The sequence below is a fragment of the Cucumis melo genome, chromosome 1, assembly GCF_025177605.1.
Source record: "Cucumis melo cultivar AY chromosome 1, USDA_Cmelo_AY_1.0, whole genome shotgun sequence".
Lineage (NCBI taxonomy): Eukaryota > Viridiplantae > Streptophyta > Magnoliopsida > Cucurbitales > Cucurbitaceae > Cucumis > Cucumis melo.
The window spans coordinates 866,454-888,666 of NC_066857.1; the positions used below are offsets into that span (position 1 = coordinate 866,454).

At 28.1% G+C, this 22,213-nt stretch overlaps 1 protein-coding gene across 1 annotated transcript; it reads left to right on the forward strand.

Moving 5' to 3' along the window:
- Positions 1 to 847: 847 nt before the first annotated feature.
- On the forward strand, positions 848 to 7,616 carry LOC103495304 (uncharacterized). Its single transcript, XM_008456808.3, has 9 exons — positions 848 to 1,153; positions 1,548 to 1,628; positions 2,083 to 2,203; positions 2,314 to 2,408; positions 2,629 to 2,700; positions 5,799 to 6,086; positions 6,207 to 6,315; positions 6,935 to 7,118; positions 7,246 to 7,616. Exons 1-9 carry the CDS (start codon positions 1,130 to 1,132, stop codon positions 7,346 to 7,348), a joined length of 1,077 nt encoding a protein of 358 aa, XP_008455030.1. The 5' UTR covers positions 848 to 1,129; the 3' UTR covers positions 7,349 to 7,616.
- Positions 7,617 to 22,213: the final 14,597 nt, after the last annotated feature.

A 22,213-nucleotide genomic window follows, 5' to 3' on the forward strand; every position in this document is an offset into this window, starting at 1 on the left:
TTTTGTTATGTTGAAAGGTATGTATGTCTAGTTCTCTATAAATAATAGAAATAACATGGGATTAATCGACAAAAGAATCAGATTATTTTACATTTAAACAATTTTATATTTTATGGTTAATTCTAAAGATAATATAGTTGTTTAGAAAAATGACATAAAAGGGTCGTGAGCAAAAAAATGATATGAATAAATGAGGTCGATACCTTATTTTTTGTTTTATATACTTTTATCTATTTTTCACCTGGTTAAATATATTTAAAAATTAATCTATAACAAACAAATTTTATCACGGTAAATAATAATTTTCAATTCTAAACTAAAAAAAGTTGATTAAAAGTTTATTTTGGTTATTACGTCGAAGATAAGATCAAAAAGTACAATCTACTATTAAGTTTAGGCGATCAGCTGAAATCTCCTTTTCGGTAGTAATTTTAGGGGATAATAATAGTAATTTTAGGGGATAATAATAAAAGGAAAATTGCATAAGTTGACAAAAAGATTTAGATAAATCAGCTCATATCAGATACTTATCAGAAGACTATTAGATGATTATCTGTTTTTAAATTTGCTATTTTTGCAATTAAAAAAATGTAGTTACAGGGACTTTATTTTCATAAATTTTTTTGCTATTCTTGCAAAATTCCCATAATAAAATGTATAGTAATATTCTAATAAAAAAATGTAAATATAATAAAATCTATTTGTGAGAGATTTTACTGATTCTTGATTGACTTTGACGAATTTTATTATATTTGTAATTTTTTAAAATGTTGCTATATTTATATTTGAAATTATATCGTAATTAATATTCTATAAATACCAAATTCGATAAAAGAAATTGTATTTTACCGAAATAAAAAAAAATAAGAAAAAGGGAGAGAAAGAGAAAGAAAAAGAAAAAGAAAGCTGTAGGGAAGGGAAGGGAAGAGATCGGCGAAGCAAAGACTTGGCAATTTAGAGAGTACGGTGGGGGATGTTTGTTGTCTCCTCCGCATAGACAGATACTTCCAAGCGTAATTCATCATTTTAATTTCTGCCTTTCAAGATCCATCTATCATCCATGTCCTTCAATTCTTAGTTTTCCCATTCTATTCATTTCATTGGACCCCTCTCCTCGCCGGTTACTGCAATGGTGGTCTGCAAATGCCGCAAGGTACTTCCAACTCTCCTTCCTCCTCTTATACCTCTTCTTTTACTATGCTCTAGTATTTCACAGCAATTTGGGTCATTTCTGATTCCAATTTGATTGATATCTATTTCATCCGGATTTCGGATTTGGGATCCGATCCGCATTTGAGATTTTGGAATTAGAAGCGATCTGAATGCTTGCTGAATTGGTTGTATGAGGATTTATAAGCTCATTGCTACGTGGGTATTTTTAATTTTTTCTGGATTTTCACGAATTTTAGAAGATCGAGGAAATGTCTGACTTAATTTTTCTGTTTAATTGAATTCCGCTTTGTTTTTGTTGTTGTAATTAATTTTCTGGCTTTGTTAAAATCCATGAACTTACAGAATACTTTTGTTTTGTGTTTTTGGTGCTTCAGGCCACGAAGTTGTATTGTTTTGTTCATAAGGTTCCTGTATGTGGAGAATGCATTTGTTTCCCGGAACACCAAATATGCGTGGTAAGATCATGTATCTGTTTTCCCCTATGTGGGAAAGGTTCTGTTTTTATTTCAGTTTCTTATCGCATGAGTTTTTTTTTTTTTTTAATCAAGCTGTATTACCATTCTTCAGTTTGTTCATTCTCTCTCTCTAGTTTCTCATATGTCATGGTGGTAATCGTTTGCGGTTTACAGTACGGATAGCTGACAAATGTTTGGATAATCAGCTACTATGTAGAACTATTATATTTTCCACTTTTTGTGTACAGCGCGCAAAAGGGTTCACCTGATATGTGTGGGTATAGAGAGTGATGGATTAGGTGAAATCATATTGATGTCTCTTAGACTTATCACTTAAGCATAGAAATTTTTTGTTCAGCTGCTGCAATAGAATGATTTAGAACATTAGCAATTCTTTTTGTTACGCTTTCCTTTCAGATTTTTGCAATGCTAATGCTCCATTTCTTTATTTAAGGTTCGTACCTATTCAGAGTGGGTATTGAATGGAGAATATGATTGGCCTCCAAATTGCTGCCTGTGTCATGCTACACTCGTGGAAGGAGTTGGTCCTCAAACCACTCGATTGGGATGTTTGCGTATGTGACTTTGCATTTTTATTTACCTTCTTTTCATGCAAACTTTAAGAATAGAGTGGATTTTTAATGAAATGTTTAAATAGTTGTGTAATTCATTGTTCTCATGTTAGATGTCATACATACGGATTGCCTGGTCTCGCATATCAAGAGCTTTCCTCCATCCACTGCCCCTGCTGGATATGACTGTCCTGCTTGTTCTGTTTCGGTATGATGTATATATGCATGCTTTTTATTATTTAAAGTCACATTCATAAACGATCCTGGCACATATGGCTTTGACGATTCTATGCTATTGTTGTGTTTCTTCTGCATGATCAATCTTATCGAGTTCCTTTGATTGGTGCAAATATAGTCTCAATAATGGAAAGTATGCTATTGTCTCAGATGTTCGATTACTTTAAGGTATATTTACATTTGTGGTGCAGATATGGCCTCCGAAGAACTTTAAAGATTCAGGATCTCGTCTACATGCAAAGCTAAAGGAAGCTATCTTGCAGGTTAGTTCATATTCGTGATGGTATAGTTTTTGAAGTGATGATCGATTTATAACTATATTTCTATGTTATCTTCGTCTTTTTCTCGCTTCTAGTGCCTATACAACCCTTGGGGATGTGCAATGCTCTAGTTAAGAAACTAGAGGTGAATTGGAAAATTGTTTGATACTTATTAATAGATTAGATATGACAAAACGATAATTTGATGAATGATATCGATATCCCTCTAACTCCCATCACTCTCCTGAAAAGTTATTTTCTTTGATTACAAATTATCTGTAAGATAGCGTAATTTAGAATGTGCTTTCTTCTTGAGTTTGATCTGTGTACGATTCATAGATTTAGGGTAGTAAGAAACACTCTGCTTGAAGGATCGCCCATCTCAAAACAATGATCAGAATCATTGTCAACCTTTTATTCTGCTGCCTCACATTGCAGAAGTGCGGTACCTAAGATGTACTACTACAGCCTTGTTTGAGTTTTTTTACCAATCTTCATTCTTCTCCTTTCAAAATAAAGCCGATGAAAACAGAAACTGCTTTTCTTCTTCTTTTCCTTTTTTCTTTTCATTTTTCCTCTCCCTTTCTCTCTTGGAACTTCGGACTTTTAAGTAGGATTATGAAGGTTCTGGTTAAGAGCCCTATTGAACCATCTCGAAGAGAAGGTAGAAAGGAGTTGCAAGAGACTGCTATCATCTATCCTATCTCTTGACAATCAACCTAAAGTTAATCAGAGACTTTAAAGAAAGACAGCGTAATCAGTGGGAATTCAAGCAACATGTTGATATCTCGTTTTTAAAACCGCAACTTCAAGGAAAAATACTTGAGGAGAATAAAAAAAGGAGGCTTTTTTCTTCTAGTGTAGTACAGAGGATAGGCTGCAATAAAACACTTCTTCACCTCATTTATACCTAAGGGCTTTGGTAATTCAAGAATTTGAATCGATTTACCAAAATGAATCTTGGTTGTAGCCTCAAAAGGCACTTCTTGTACGTGCATTGGATCATTAGAAACTGAAGGAGCATGCAATGCATCTTGGGGAAGGAAATGACCTTTAGACATTTTCCTTTAAATCACTTCCAACTAAGGGACATGAATGTCTATTAACTTACCAACCTTAGGAGAGGTAGCATTAGTTAGACGGTATTTTCAGCCCACAAAAACTTCTTTTTCCTCCTAACGAAAATAACTTTCATTGTAAAAAATAAAAAATTAAAAACTAAAGAATACTAGGACATATAGAAAACTAAGCCCACAAAAGAAGGGTGCCCATTATCACAACTAGAGCAAGGCACTACAACTATAGAAGATAGTGCCGTAGGATAATTACAAAAGGTCTTTGACGCCCATAGGAAAACATAAGATTTAATGAGGGACCAAACACCACTAAGATCTTAATGATCATCTAACAATGCCCAGAGGGTATTTCTCAGTTTCTTGTTATATGAAAAATCTTTCCTATCTGCAATGCTAAACTTCCTAAAAAGTGAGTGTCTTCTTCTGAAGCTCACTATAATGCTCCCATAGAAAGAGGATGAGTAACGAAATTTAGGAGTATTTACAAAGTCTATAACGCTCTGAGTTTAGAAGGAGAACATGAATGAACCAAGATCATATCCGAATGAGAGAGATAGACACTAACATGTGACACAGATACGACACGATACCGATATTGCGATTTTAAAAAAAAGTAGGACACGAAATATTGGGGATACGTATATTTCTTTTACAAATATAAATATTTATGATGCATATATTGTGAAATAATACTTTTGAAACATCAAAATAACAACCATAAAATTATTTCTGTCTGACTAATAGTTGATCCAAATTTTAAATAAAATAATGGTAAAGAAAAAAAGAAAGATTTAAAAAACGAAAAATAATAGAAGAGAATTAAAAAAATAAATACAAAAATAGATTTAATAAAGGGAAATAAACAACGAGAAAGAAAATAAATAAAAAAAATTGATGATAAAAGAAAAAAATTGAAAACTAACATAAGAAAAAACAGGAAAAATGGAAAAAGAAATCAAATCACAGGGTCAATGGGTCTTCAAGTGGCTGCGTTTGAGGAAGGTAGAGAAACTCCACTGTGGGGTGTGGGAGCTCAGCAGCCGCAAGAAAAAGAATAAGCACCAACCTAAAAAAACCTTACAAAATAGGTTTTAAAACCGATGGGCTGGGTTTTGAGCTTAATACCTCATATTTTAGTTCTTTTTAGAAAGAATTTGCAGGTTGCCGTGTCCTAGAGGTGTCTCCACTTCCAGCCGTGTCCAGATGTGTCGGGCCGTATCCCGCTGTATCTGAAATAAAAAATTTAATAGTATAACAATTGATACGTCAGCTGGCGTTTTGGACCAGTGTCGGTGTAGGACATGTGTTGGAGCCATTTTAGGAGTGTCGGTGCTTCTTAGAGGTAGTTTTCACTCTTAAAAGCTCTTCAAAACAAGCAAGGATGAGGTAGCCAGGTTGCAGGGAATTAAGGGAATGTTGGGGCAACTAGATGCTGAAACTGGATCCTAAATCTTAGGCGTGGGGCGTTGTAAAGCCCCCTCATCAAGTTGTGGCATTATGTGAAAGCATCTAGAGCTTGACACATGTCTCTCATCTAGTTGGTGCATTTTCTGGAAAAAACAGTGCAAATGCCAATCACCCCTTTAAGAAACTTTTACGTTGACCTATACATGGTGCTATTGCTTGGTGTTTGTTTAAAACTTTATTTTTTTTGGGCTCAAATAATTTTCTGCACGCTTTTTTGTCTGTAGGCTCAGAATATCTCTTCAATTAATGATGTCCAACATGTGCGTTATTAGTATTGAAATGGGGGAGGAAGTTCTATAGTAATAAATGTAAACTAAACACAAAAGGTTGAGCTATTTAGCTAAATTTGAACATTATTTATTTATCTATTTACAAAATCTATACTGGGACATTGTTTTGATTATCCTAGAGGATCTTCAGTGGACCGTTGTACTTGGGAACTTTATTATGAGAATCGTGTGGGACTCTTTTGGTACCATGAAATTCCTGGTTCTAGAGCTATGTTGCAGATTGTAGCATTTTATTATCTCATTGGTTTTGTTTCTTTTTGTTCTTCAGACTGGTCTGGAGAAGAATTTGTTTGGAAATTATCCAGTTGGATTTTCACCAACAGAATCCCACAGTCCTCCCCCTGCCTTTGCCTCGGATCCCTTGGTTTCAACTTCAGCAGATACACATAACAATAAGAGTTCATTAAATTCAGTAGCAAACATCGAGTCAAATCTGGGTGAAGGGTTCTCCGCCACAACTGGAACGGGGTCTTCCAAAAATAATATTGCAGATATTGTAGAGATTGAAATGCCTGGTTCAGAAGGAAATTTTGTGAAAGGCTCAAGTCCTTCAGGCGTAAGAACATCTCCTCTTTTATTTTTATTTTTTTATTGAAAGATGATTAGTCTACATATGATTCATTTCTTTCAGTTTATTCTCATACCTTTTCGTTTTCTTTTTTCAATTGCATTCCAGCCTGTTGCTACCACAAGAAAAGGTGCAATCAATTATGACAGGCAAAATTCTGAAATTTCATATTATGCTGATGATGAAGACGGAAATCGTAAGAAGTATGTTCGAAGAGGTAAGTTACATGCTCTTTTGATATAACATATCATCTATGATCTTATTGTCCATTTGTTTCCCTCTGGATTCCATATCCTGTTCCTTGCTTCAAAGAGTCACTTTTATTCTAAACAAATTCTAGAATCTTTCAGGATAAGAGCAAGACAACAAAGGACATTATTGATTCAATAATTCAAAATGCTTTTCTTTTTTTGGTGCAAAGACTTACAGACTATACACCGTCATAGTTTTTCTTTCCTAGTTGCAAATTGGAAACACCTTCACCTATGAATGGGTTTATTTGCTTGTACACCTTCTGAATGGGGTCCTTTTGTACCTTTGAATATTTTTCATTCAATCAATGAAATTGTTTCTAATCCGGAAGAAAAAAAAAATCCCATCAATTTGAATCTTATAGCATTCCTTAATGAGTAAGCTCATGTCCCCACCATTTCCTTACGCAGCACGTATTTTAGAGACTTCAATTTTCAGCTCCTTCTGTTTTTTGGTTTCACAAAATAGATCTCCGAGCTCTTTGCTTCTGTCATGGTTTTGACTTCTTAATTTCCTTCCTGGTCAATTATAACATCGATTGTGAAAACATTGTCATCATTCCTTTTTCTTTTTGTCGCCTGCAGGTCCTTTTAAGCACAAGTTTCTTAGGGCACTACTTCCTTTCTGGTCAACTGCATTGCCAACTCTACCTGTGACTGCACCTCCTCGTAAAGATGCGAATGCCAATGATGTCAATGAAGGTCGTGTCCGGCACCAAAGACCCTCCAGAATGGATCCAAGAAAAATTCTTCTTATCATAGCAATCATGTACTTCCCCTGGATCTGTTCTTTCATTCAGCTTCATATGGTTTATTGTTTGCTTAAAGTCGTGAAGAGATGATATTCATTCTCTTTGGTTTTCCTAACATTAGAATCTTCATAATCATGTGTGTAGGGCCTGCCTGGCAACAATGGGTATTTTGTACTACAGACTTGTACAAAGAGACATGGGAGAAGAATTTGTGGATGACGAGCAGCAACTGCAAGCAGCACAATGAAAAAAAAAAAAGAAAAAAATGAAAACCATATTTGAAGAATTTGTGGTGCTGTTAGAATTTCTTTGGCTCCTTGAAATCGGACCTTTTACCAAATTTCATCATTACTAGCACTGTAAGTATCTTTGAGCTTTTCTGCAACAGTGAGGTGAAAGTACTTTTTATGTGAGCCTTTTTGTCATCTTACAAACTCTACTCTTCTGTTCCTTCACTTGTATGGATTGTGGATCATCAGATTTAGGTTAAAGAAAATATCTTTCATTGGAACTAATTTATTTTGTAATTACTCAATTCACTCAATAATCTTACATGATAGGATTTTTTTCAAAATGATTTTTTTGAGATGCGGTAATTCTAGATTATAGTATGCTGCTTCCTCGTGGAAGAAACTTGGGGTGTACGTGGTCTCAGTCTGGGTGGTCAATTTGATTTCTCGGAGATGTGCATGAACTATATTTAAAAACTTAGACCAACAGGTTTAGATGTATACTCTTGATCATGAGGCTGATAAAGGCTTTGTTCTCTTGAAAGTTATTCTCACATCAATGCTTAGTGTTCATTTTGTTTATGACTTTGGAAGGTTGATCTGACATTTGAAGAAGACTTCCTGGGTAAGAATTGATTCCTTGTGAACTTTAAAAAATAATCTAAACGAAGGTTTAAATTGATTCACTCAAATACACCTTCGGCTAGATAAAAAAAATCTAAAAGGGCGGTAAATTGATACACTTAAAATGTTTAGGGTTTTGATACAAAACTAAAGTTGTATGGTTTTTTTCAATCTTGTTTTATTCTTTTGAAATTTTCCCTTTAATTTTGTATGCATTAAACACTTTTCATAAACACTTTTCATTCTTATCTGTCTTAAGACACATTTTGTTAATTGAGTTACGTTGGTTTTTTATGATAAAATCGTACCCATTACGACTTATTCAATCAATGAAATCTTATTAAGATTATACCATTTTTTTTATTACGATTATACCTTTTTTTTTTTTTATTACGATTGGGGTAGTGAAAAGACATTAACCATGGGCTTTCTACCCATGTAGCGTAATTAAATACGGTCAATTGCACAAATGTCTAAAACTTCTGATACATCTATAATCCACGAAATTAAGACATTTCGAAAGAAAGATATATTAAAAGAAAATTATGAGAAGACATGTGGGAAAAAAAAAACCTATCAATGAATCTAAAATGGTTATTTCCAAAACCGTTTCGTTTTCGAAATCAAAACACAAAACAAAATACCCCTTATTTGAAATGAATTCACACATTCATTGATTAGTGAGGATTATGAAAGTAAGAATTGTCGAAAAACTAAAACATCATCGACGAGAAGCTTCTTCAATCGGTAAGGTTTTTTGAACAACTTATTGTGTATATTTGAGAACAAAATTCTCATGCCTTTGGTAGATTTTATATGTTTCATGGGAATATTTTAGGGTTTCATGTTTAATCTTAGGTTCTACAGTATATATTGATTTGGTACACTTCTATTTATAGATGTTCGTGCACTTCAAACTTAAGGTTGTAGTATATATATTTTCAATTTCTTTTCTTAGTAAAATAAAAACCATTGTGATTATTCTATATATTATGTCTGGGTATATACCTCCATTGGGTATATGACTGTTCTTCTATATTATGTAATGCATATCCTCAATATGACCTACATATTCTAGCTACCTATATGTAATTTCTATTTTGTGTACATTTGAGAATAAAATAGCTGTAATGTTACAAGAATTAGTTCTGTTTTGTTGATATATAATGTATAAAATGCATATATCAGTACTGCTGTTTATGCTTTATATGTCCTATTTGATCTGCACCAGAAATAGTTTCAATATGATCAGTGTAAAGTTTCTTGGAGGCTGAAGTGCTAGGCCCAAAAGCAAAATGAACATTGTCATGATATCCAAATAGAGTAACACATCACGTTATGTATATCATTTATATTCCACTCTTATAGTAAAAGGTAGAGAAGAGTATATATTCATAAATAACATGCATGATGACTTCGTTATATATATTAAATCAAGAGAGTAATTCAAAGAATCATGGTTGTTTTATAAAATTTGTGTATGAGAAATATTGTTACCGGAAAGAACGACCTTCAAAAATCTCCATGATGACATGATATTGTCTGCTTTTACATAAATTTTCATAACTTTGCTTTCGATTTCATTTCAAAAAGCCTTATATTCAATGAAGATTGTTGGAAATGCGACTAAAGTTCCCCGTTGGTTTTAGATAAGAGGATGATCGTAGGTAGGGTGCAAATAATAACTATATCTCGAGATCTTTTACACTAAAAGTAGACAATATCGTATTATTGTGAAAATATTTGTTTTTGCTTATATACCACCATGATGCATCACCGTTATGCACGTATATTTTAAGCTACATCAATACCGGCTCACTAAATACAAACATGGTTAATTAAATACGACAATTTACATTATTGATCTATCTCATAAGGGGCTTTTGTAAGGGCATTTTATGATACACAACATCTCCAAATACCCTAAGATCATATCCTACATTTCTACACAAACAAACAGAGGTATTATTCTAAATGTCTCTATTACAAGGAATCATATATAGATTCCCTACGAAACAATCAACTCCTAAAAATAGTTTTAATCAAAAACAATATTAGTTATCTTCTAAAACAAACCTCTAAGAAATCAATTAAATATATAATACACTTTCGGGGCCAAAACGAGTATAAGTTGACATATACTTCTTCTCCAAAGATTAACATATACCTTACTTGTCATATCGTAACGAAATATATATTTTCTTGAGACAATGATACTTGAAATTTTTTAATTTTTTAAATATATTCACTAACAAAGTGGAGAGCACACCATATTACATATACATACATATATATATATATACTAAAGAACCCGTAAAAGAAATCTTGAGTTAAAAAGCAATACGTAAGCCATGTTTTAATTAATTTAATTATGTTTTGAGCGTGTGGTTAGTCCTAAATATAAAATTAAAATGGAAGAATAAATATATTTTGAGAAGGCAAATTAAGAATCTATAAAAACAAAATGATCTCATCAACAAATTAATATAGATCGATGAACAAGAGAATAAATGCAATCATTTCTTTTTAATATAATAAAGCAAGATCGATGGATCTTTTAAGTATGTGTGAATATAAAAACACATCGTGTTATGTTAAATTATTATGAAGAACTATTAAAAATTATCTATGTGTGTTTTGTACTTTTGATTTCAAACCTTACACACAGCTAGCAAAATTAATCCATTAAATAATACATGCAAAAATATTTTGTGTTATTATTTTATGATCTTAAAATTAATATAAACTTAATAATGTAAAACAACTCCTTTATTATTGTTTACTAAATAAAGATTTTAGACATAGTATCTTATTATTATTATTATTATTATTATTATTTAATAATAATAATAATAATTGAAAGTTATTTTAAACAAATCCTAAAATAATTAGGCCAAAAAATCCAAAAATATTAAGTGTAGTTACGTAGTTAATCGAGGAATGTATTTATTTTATTTTTAATTTTAAACAAATCTTTAAATGATTTAGAGTAAAGTATTGATTTTCTAAATAATTAAAACATATCATAGAAATTGTCATATTGGATTGTGGTCTCTTCGTGAGACAATAAAGCTTCTGATGATTAGAAAAGTTGATTATTTGATGGGACGAGACGAATTGTATCCGCAAATTTAAAACAATAATATTTAAATCAAATTGTCTCAAAATTAATATCAATTTTTCATTTTAATACAAAGTTTTAGAAATTAATATATATATATATTAATTTCAAACAACAATAAACATACTGCCACTACATTACGTGAGTTGTCCGATCGAACCTTAAATTAAAAGGAAAAAAGAAAAGATACTTGATCGTAAAAGTTGATGTAAACTATGTTATTCTCTTGTTAGCATTTTCATATAACTTTGAGTTTAAAGTATAATAAAATACTGTTTTGGTTATCGAGATTTGAGTTTAATATTTATTTAAATTGAAACATGATTCAAATCGGTCCTAATTCTTGTTTTATTTTAGATTAAATTGACGTAACTGATGGCGTTATGAAACTTCAACAAATGTAAAACAAGAAAAAGAGAGAAAAAGAGGGATAATAGAGAAAGAGATGGGTATTAACCTATTTCTATTCGTATACTTATGCCGAAGGATATTTTTAATCGATTCTTTTAAGTTGAAAGTTATTTTCGAAAATCAAGTTAAGGAGTATCTTTGACACAAAACACTAAATTTTAATTCATTTTACAAGTTTATGAATATCATCATATACTTTTGAAAGTTCAATATTTAATTTATCGTTGTTTTCAATTACTAATGTAGTCTTTTTTTTTTTTTGTTACACTTTTATTCTTTAAATGTTGTGATTGTTATGCTCATGCTTCCATTTCAATCAATATATTTAAATCAATAGCCAACATAAGTTCAGCTCAATTGACACATATATGTATTCGTAGATAAGATGGCTCGGTTAATTTAAACTCCAAACAAATAATTGTATAATAATATAAATCAAAACTTGGATGAAGATATTTATCTTAAAAGAGTTATTATATAATGATTAGATGTGTGTAATGACTAAGGATAGAAATTAACTCAATATTTGAGAGAGATGTTTTAAATCAAGTGGGTATAATAGCAATTTTCATTGCGAGGAATTTTTCATCTTTTATTTTTCTTTACTATTTAGGTAAAAATGAATAAATTTTTTTTGGTTACTTCATTAGGAATTTAAGTCAATGTAAGAAGCTAAATAAGACATTAATATATTGACATTTTCTTAGTCATGGGATCGACAAATTCCTTGGACCAAACAATGAACGAGACCCACAACTTCACACTTTCCAACTCCTTAACCCAAACACTCTCTGTGAACTTCTTTAATTCTAACCACTTATACCTTGGTACCGTTATTTATAAATTATCTCATCTTCTTATCTTTTTCTCTTTCAAAAAAAAAAAAAAAAGAGTTAACCATGGTTTTGGAAGTAATGTCATGGAGAGAAGTTAATTATTTTAGGAGGGGCGCATCATGCATCATCACAAGTTGTTTTGTAATTATAATGCTTCAACCATCCCTCGACTCAAAGACTTTCCTTTAGCATCTCCTCTACGTATTCTCCTTTTCAATATCAACAAAACTCTTTTGATATTTCCTTTAAAGTCAAATTTGAATTAGCCAAAAAAGAAACTAGAATAAATCTATGATAACCAGCAAGACAAACAGTTAATATAATAATATGTATGCTAAATAAATTAGCAATCAACTTTTTTTTTTCCAATTAAAACGAGCATAAACTCAACTAACATATACATCAATATGTGTTAACAAGCATTAACAACCAAGAGATTTGCCGTTCAAAATTCTCCATTCATACGTGTAGTCTTTAAGAAAAGAAAATTCATATATACTTGTAGTGTTTATAAATCCTCATAACTAGATGTAATTAAAAGGTTTGCCACTTGAGATCACTAGACAAACAACTCTATGGGCATTATTTTGTAGATATAATATAGGGTTGCAAAGAATGAAAAATGGAAAAACAAAATGGTTGTTTATATATATAAGAAGAAAATGTGTACTTATTTTTCAATCTCAATTGCATTGTTCAATCATTTGTGCATAGTGATATAATTTCAAATTTGATTTAATATTGTTTGTTAACAACTTCAAATTTTTCTTTTTTTAAAAAAAAATTCGTGCTATTTTCTTACAATTTCTTACCTATGATTTACATCTTTTTTAGAGTGAAGTTTTAATCCAAATTAATCCAAAAATAAAAAAATAAATTTTTAAATGAGGGTGAAATTTATACATTTAATTTTTTTAAAAAAACCAAATAGTTATAAAATGGATCGAAGGGTTGAGTTTTATAGTTAATATACTAAATGATGTAAAATAATCATTTGAACACCTATCACCAAAAACTAATAGAATATCAAGAACAAGATGGATCATGGGAAAGAAATGCCTAATTTTATAATGTAGATTAACATTTTTATCCATTTTTTGTTATGTGCATATAGTTTATACTTTATTTCTAGCTTCTTGCCAACTTCATTTAGATACTAAATAAATTTAATTATATGATTGATATTATAGAGAAAATCATTTGTACCCTGAACGTGTAATGCATATCAGATCGTAAATTTCTTTTTTAATGTCTAATCAATTTGCATTTTTATACCTATACTTTAAATTTTATGACGTGATAGATAATGCTGCGACTTTAAATTTTTTTAGGAAAAAAAATATCATCTTTCAAGAACTTATAAATATTATTTTGGTAAATTATAATATTGGAATATTCTATAACTACTCAACTTGGCATCGATATAGCTTTTTTTTTTCTTTTTTAAAAAAGAAGTTAGTATTTTTCTTAATAATTGAATTATTATTGAAGGGTATTTTTTGTTTCTTTTAAAAATTTTCACTTTAACCCGAATAAATAAATAAATAAATAAATATATGATTCATAGTCTTCAACTCATTTTTCAATAATATCTTTAAATTTAACACCAGTAGATACGATTTAAATTCTACTTACCTTTGATCGATAACGAGTAAACACAAATTCAAAAGACAATTTAAGTCTTTTCTCGTAATTTTAAGGGCACAAAATTGTTAATTACATTCTTAGGTTATTGAATAAATAATTTTTTTTAGGGTTTTCCCATTTCTTCATAGAATTTAGGGATCTATTGAACTCACCATAGTGAATAAAGAACTTGTCTTTTTTCTTTTTTTCTTTAATTGAAAATTAGTAAATAATTAATAAAGAAAGCTTTTGAGTTCAAAACCCAATGTTGAATCACTCATAATAATAGTTTGACATTTTGACATAAATAAGCACATAGTGTCATAATGATTAATGTTTACTTTAATTTTTCCCCTTAAAAAGAAAGAAGAAAAATAATTCTAATAACATTAATAATGAGAGAGTTAATGGAATATATAGTTGGCCTTCATTAATTGCAATATAGAAAAAAAACATTTAGTTTGAATTGGAAGTTAGGAATTATCTATTTGAATAAAAAATTATTAAAATTCGTTTCTCCTACGCACATCTTAAATTTTTATAGAACGGATATTTGGACTACTGTATTTGTTTTGAAGTATCATAAGATATCTTAATATCTAGAGATTTCCAGACGGAAGACATCGAAAGAGTTTTAGGCCCTCCTACAACATGGAACTTTAGATTTTTGGCATCTTCATTTTACAATTGTGTCCTTTTATTTTTTATTGTTATATCGCAATTCTTATTACTTTCGAGAAGATATTTATATTTTAAATTTAAATTGATTTATTTTATATAAAAATTTTAAAATATGATATATTATTTTGGCGAGAAAAAATTACCCATAAAATAATGTATTAATTTTTTTAAAAAAAATCAAATCGATGGAAACAAATATGTTATATGAGTTCAAATTATATTAAATTAATTATAAATTGATAAACAGTCGTAAGGTCATTCTGGAAAAAATTAGGGTATTTTTTAATAGAAATCCTTCTGGACAAATACAATAATCAAAATATTCCTATATTATATTTACAAAAATATTCCTACAAAACAAACATGGTAATCTAAATATGTCGAACATCTATAATTCTATATATTTACGATTTCAAACGTATAAGATTCTTGTTTCATAAAATAGTACAACTAGTAGAATCTAAAAATAATTTAATGAAATCAAATGTTTATTTTTCATTTTCTTTAATTTTTTAGAGGCATTTTAAAATATAGCAAAAAATCAAAACTATTTACAAAAACCTAGCAAAATCTATCAAATTCTACTTAGCACTTTTTTTTTCTTTTGATATATTTTGTAAATAGTTTCAATTCCCCTTCTCTTTATAAAATGATTTTTTTTAATGTTTCATTTGGTTTGAATGGAAAAAAAAAAACATTTCTTATATGAAAAATTGTTACTATAGAAAAAAAATATTTATAAAACATAACAAAAAAAACTAAATGGGATATAGAAAGTTGGAAATAATTTTAATATTTTGCTGTTTTTGAAAATACCCCTATTTTATATCTTAATTTGAGTAAATTAAAAAAAATATTTGAAATCTTACCAAGTCCAAGAGTTTTGTAATAGACTTTAACTTAAAAATAAATACTTGGATTTTTTTTTTGAATTCTATTATTTTTTTAACTTTAAATTTTTAAATAATAATAATAAATAAATAAATAAATAACTTCATCTATAAAACTATATAAGAGTTGGTAGAAATTATATAGTCTAAAGTTACGAAATTGTTGTATTAAACTATCCAATATGATTGCAAATTAAATTATATAAACCACACTCCATAGATTTTACAAAGTATATTGTTCATGTCAACCTCCAACCATATAAGATTCTTACAAATATTAAATTAGAATTCTTAAAAATCAATTTTAATTTTCTTTCAATATTAATAATTAATATTATAGCTTTCAAAAATTTGATAATAACACTTAAGAGATTAATTGTAAAATTGTCACTTTAGTAGTTGCTTTCATCTTTCATAGTAATATCAAAATAGACTTAATTGATACCAAAAATGCCTAAAAAATAAATACACAAATCTCTTTATAATTACGTAATTTGATGAACTGATTTTGATAATATATGAGATGACAAATTAATCATATTATAAAAACTAATTAAAGTTATTAGTATTAAAGATTTATAATATATTATAATAATTAGATTAATATGTTTTGATCAATTAACTAAATAATCCTTTCTCAAGTATTTCTTGAATAGAGTTTTTAAAATTAATCTAATTTGCTATAAATAAATAAATTTAATTTTTTTAAAAAAAATTAAAACAATATATAAAATTGGCACCTTAATTTTTAATGTCTACAAATTTCATATTTTCTATTAATTAAATTTGCTATTTATGCCATCTATTAAATTAAATTTAAAAGAATGAAAATAGATATTTATGTAAATTAAAAGAATGAATTTTTAATTTGAAATTATAAAGATTAAAAGAAAAATTAAAAGATTCAGGAAACATGACACTATTAAAGTGTTGAAATTAAAGAATCAGTAGATCCAATCTCAAAATAATTACAAAAATAGAAAAATTTGAAACCTGATTAACATAAGATAAACTAGTGATTAAATTATTGCCCATTCAGATCATAGGTAAAATAAATCATATTTTCAAAATTCATCTTTTTTATAAAAAAGATAAATAAAGAGAGAAAACTTGTTCTTTTAATTACAAATTAATTTGGGCTGGCAAGAGGGATAAAAAAAAATTAAAATAAGAAAAGCGATTTTAGAGATTTTTAATTAATAATTAACAACTAATCAAAATACCCCATAGAATACATATAGAAGACTTTATGTTTATCTTAAAAGTATTACAAATCTTTAAAATCATAGGAAGCCAATAAAGATAGGGTCAAGAATCAAGATTGATAGTATGGAAAAAGAACTAAAGAAATAATGATTTGACTACACTTTAATTTATACCTCCATGTACGTTTTGTTTGCAAATTATAGTTGGGAGGTGTTATATACGAGTGGATTCAAGAATCAAGGCCGATAAAAGCGACATAACAGAAAAAACGTCATGGTAGACGAGACTAAAGATAGACAAGAAGGTGGGGTTAGAGCAGTTTTCGATGCCAAACCCATTAACTTGTGCATGCATTATGGGGTTCAGTCAAGTCATTTTAAACTTGAGGAAGGATTTTAGGTATTGACCTTGAGTAGGACCAGGTCTACGACATCAAAACAGCTATTACATACGCTAAAACCCTAATTAAGAAGAAGGGAAAATACAGGTCCATTTGCTACACATTCGTTTTCTGACTTAAGCATCAAAGGTCGTGTGTCAAACACTACACCTGGTATGCAGACTTTTTCCATCTTGCGCATTGTACATCCTTCTCAAAATTATAAATTTGATCGTTATTATCAATGGTCAAATATATATTTTTTTAGCCGAAATTTGGCATTAAGAAGGTAATTTGGATGATCACTTGTTTAGGATTATTTCTATTAATACCTCCATACATAATACAATACTTAATTAACTACTTAACTCGACATTAATTAAATAATTTTGCATGTTGATATCTAATTTTTTTGTATAAATTAAAAATTATAACAAAATTATTTAAAATTGTTCTACGATTTTTGTTTCAAATTATTTTATATTTCTTCTAATTATTCGTCGTAAAAAAAAACATTATACACGACAACATTTTAGAAAAATACGTACATTTATATGAAAAATCTTCGATATCTTTTAATACATTAGAGAAACCTAAGATTTTATCTAAAAAAATGAAATGATATTGATGTTCTTTTCATCTATAACATGAACAAATGAAAAAGTTCGATAGATCATGATTAGAAACAAATGGATATGTATCAACAAGTCGTGGGGAGGAAGGAGGCAGGACAATAATAGAGTTCTTGAATTGTTTAGTAATTTCTCATGAAAAAAAAATAGACAGAGAGAGAGAATCAAATCCACACTAATTGCAAATGGAATGTTCAATTATTATTTTATATTTTCATTTTGGTCTATCAAGATTTTATTCCATCTCTCCTTTTCTTTTTCTTTTTTATTTTTAATACTCATTATTATAAAATTTGTTTTATTATCAATCCCTAGCTGCCTCATCTCCTTTGAACCAATCAAATTATACCCATTGTTGCTTATATCTCTCTCCAACATGATCTTTAAGTGAAGAAAAATGTATGTATATATATGGTTCATGGTTTTGTCTGTTTGTATAGCTTCTGCATGCTTATTATATATATAGTTTAACAATATTTTTGTTTCTAATTACTTTTGTGTAAAACTAACCATTTACTTCCCCCAACTTTGGCTGTGTAATGATTGAATCGTAAAAATAATAACCCATGAATAACTTTAGCATATGTTACAATTTACTTTCCCCAACTTTGATTTTGTAACAATCTAGGGTATGTTAGGAGGGTTTAAATTTGAAAAATAAGTAGATTTGAAAAAATTGGAGTATTGGTAAAAAGTGATTTTTGTTATTTATGATTTAGATTTAATAATATAAATAAAATAATCATTGTTGGGCGTAGGAAAATCATATTCATCCATATATATGAATCTTTAAGGGGAATTAGTTTATAAGTTAATCATATATGACAACATATTTATTACCATTTTGTATAATACAATGATAAATATAGGAGTGGTGACATATTATATATTTACAGTTTGTGTAGTACAATCAAATATAAAGAGTTCATATTTATGTACTAACACCCTAAATTAATATATAATAATTTGCTTCTTTTTCTTTCTTCTTTTTTTTTTCTTCTTTTTTTCTTCCCCAGATGCTACCAATGAAAAAAAGTTTTCATATATAAAAACATTTTTCTTTTAAAAACAAATATCTCCCTCTCTCTCTCTCTCTCTCTCTCTGTGTTTGGTTGGAGAGTAAAGCTCGCCGTAATCAAAGGTTTAGAGTTGGACTTTTCCTCCAGCTACGTGCATGTTTATTATATATATATATATATATATATATATATATATATATATATATATATATATATATATATATATATATATATATATATATATATATATATATATATATATATATATATATTAACCTTCTTATTTTGTTGAACAAAATGTTTACAAATGATTTTGCTTTTACTTCTATAAGTAAGTTTGGTCGTCACTGTCATTTGATTCCTTTGTGATGTGTGTTTAATTCATTGATAGAAATAGTGTATGCAATACATAAAAGAAGACATGGTTTACTTTTTATCTGTTGGTATATGGGTTATTATAGTTTGAAGAAAAAGTTACAATTTAGTTTTATGATTTATGATTATAAGGATTTGGTTTCTACATGGTTTGATAAAGTTTCTACAAATAATTATTATATCAAATTATAGAGATTATTTACGAAGTTGGTCAAATTCTAAGATTAAATTTTAACTTTCTTTCAAAAATATATATATATATATATATATAAATAACTAAATTTATATTATAACTTTATATTAGTTATGATATATTTAATTTAAAAATTAGTGGTTTATGAAATTAATTAATGTTTAGTTGAAAATAGAACTAAAAAAAACGCTCTTCGAACTTAAAGCTTAAGAGATGGAACTATCATTGAATTAGGACATAAAATGAGAAAGATACATTTTGATAAAATTACTAAAAAAATACAAAATACAAATTCTTCTAAAAGTCAAAAGACTAAAAATGTAATTTTCTTATCTTCGAATAATCGTAATAGTTGCATTGTCATATGTTCATTAAGAACCGTATAAAACTCTGATTCATTTGGGTCGTAACGTATTATTTTATTTATATGTTTTTCATTTCGTCTGAAAGTATGTTTATATTACATATCATCGATTGATTAGTGTTACAATCTCGATACCGAAATTAAATTAAAATCTTAATCATAATCACCCCCATTTATATCTTCCTTTTTTCATATTTGTGAGTCATTGTTTAGTTGATTTTTCACATTTGCTTTGAACTTAAAAAGGGGACAAACAACACACACGAGGGGAATCTATGTCGGAATGTCTTCTTCTAGAGAAAAAACAAAAAAAAAACTATATTTTAGAAAAGTACAAAAAGACAAAACCCTAAGACATAAAAAATATATAGATAATGAAAAAAAAAAAGAGTATAAGAGAACCATCAAAAATATAATTGAGGGAGGAATGTTTACAATATGTAGTTTTTAAAATTAGGGTAAGATTCTTATTATAATTAGCTAAATGTGCAAAGCATTTTTTTTTAATTATTTCATATTTGGCTATAGTAATTAATTATAATTAATACAATTATTAGGTTACAATTTCAAAATATTATTTGATTAAATTATTTATCAATTATAATATTAAAATTCATTCTATCTCACCAAGATTTTTGTGACCCTAATTTATATAATGTAGGGCAAGCAAATAACTTTGTCAAAAGAAAAATAATATAAGAATAAAAATAAAACATGAAGCATGGTGTTATTTTATTTATTTTAATCATATATTTGATAATTGATCGTTTTTATAATTCTTTAATAAATTTTTTTTTTTATATAAAAAAACAGCCATTTTTCAAAAATCCAGCTAACTAAAATACATTAGTTTAGACTTTAAGGTTGAATTTAAATTTTGTTAATTTTTCTTCACCAAAGTTGAAGCTACATCTTAATTTAATTTTCAATCTAAATTATAAAATATTTTATAGTTGATTTAGAAGAATTTTATACTCATAAAATATTTATAAATATATAAAAAAAATTAAGTTGAATAGACTCCAAAATTTTACTATATTGGTTATATTTCACCGATTCTTTAAATATTCATATGTGTGTGTTTTTAATAATTTAATATTTATGATTGTGAGTTTAGATTATATTTTAATTTTACGTGTTATTTTTGTAAAACAAGTTAATTTATATTATTTTGAACTTATTATAAAAGATTTAGTATTAAATATTAATTTCAAGTTTAACTTGAAATACTTTGAACTATAATTTTAAAATTAAAGAAGATAATTATATTGGTGATAGGTAAGAGGTTTAAAATGTTGAACAAAGTATGGATAAAATGTTGAAAGTGGATGAATATTTCTAAAATTATACAAACAAAAAATTAAATACTCTAATTATACTTTTTTAATAAGTTAAATATGCTTATAATTTGCACTTATATTCACATTATTAATATGTTTTGTTTGCTTCATTCTTATGTTTCTTCCATTTTTGGATCGAAAATAAAGTAAGCTATATATTTATATAGAAGAATATGCCTAAAAAGGGAAGGAATATACCCTAATCAACGTAGCTAGAAATCTCAAAAATCCATATTTTAAGAGGACATTAAAAACCTGTCTCCTTTGTGGACATTATTCAAAGATTAAACATCTCGAGATGCCTATATTCTATCCTCTTGAAAAAAATTTACAAAAACACGATAATATTCAAATGTCGTCGCCCCTATCTTCGTACCCACGAAACAATCTCTCATTCAAAGATTACATGTTTGAATTCCTACTCAAAATTAACAGGTATATTATAATTGAACATACTTCGAAGTTTACCTGCATTTTCTTCAGATAATTTCAAATTTTGGTAGACATCTAAAAAACAATGTCAAAATATAGATAATAAAACAAAGAAAACAGTATATTTTTTCCAAAAAAATATAAATGTAGATAATGAAACAAATAATAACTTATAAGCACGAAAGCAATGTTTATAAACGTATATAAACTAAAAACCAAATGATTATCAAATCTTCGCTGGCTAAACCCTTTAATCGGTTTTCAATATTAAAGCAAAAACTTCTCAATTGTATTGGTTCCCATTAAAAAACATTAGTAATAAATATAAAAATGAGTCCTTTTCAACAAAGTAATAATTGGATAAAAAATCTCTCAAATATTCTTAAATCATCCAAAGTCAACTCCATCTCACAAAAACTCCCTATAAATACAAACAAAAAAACCCCTCAACTCTTCCATTAAAATTAATCTCCAAACAATAATCATCAAAATTAAGGAATATTTAATGGAGCAACTCAATGGAAGTTTCATAGCTAATCATGAAGAAGAAGATCATGAAGAAGAAGAAGAAGCAACTTTCATGGCTCAATTACTCTTCAACACCAAAGCTAATTCCCCACCTGACCCTTTCATGGCTACCCTTTCTTATGATCAAACACCTTCTTCTTCAACCTTTTATAGCCTTTCACAAGAGAGTAGTGATGAATTATTATTCCCCACTAATGAAAATAATAATCATCATCATCATCATTA

Excerpts from the sequence above, each read along its gene's own strand:
- LOC103495304 (XM_008456808.3), top strand. The coding sequence starts at position 1,130 with ATGGTGGTCTGCAAATGCCGCAAG. Across the intron at positions 1,629-2,082 it reads CGGAACACCAAATATGCGTG|GTTCGTACCTATTCAGAGTG; the intron begins GTAAGATCATGT and ends TCTTTATTTAAG. Across the intron at positions 2,204-2,313 it reads CACTCGATTGGGATGTTTGC|ATGTCATACATACGGATTGC; the intron begins GTATGTGACTTT and ends TTCTCATGTTAG.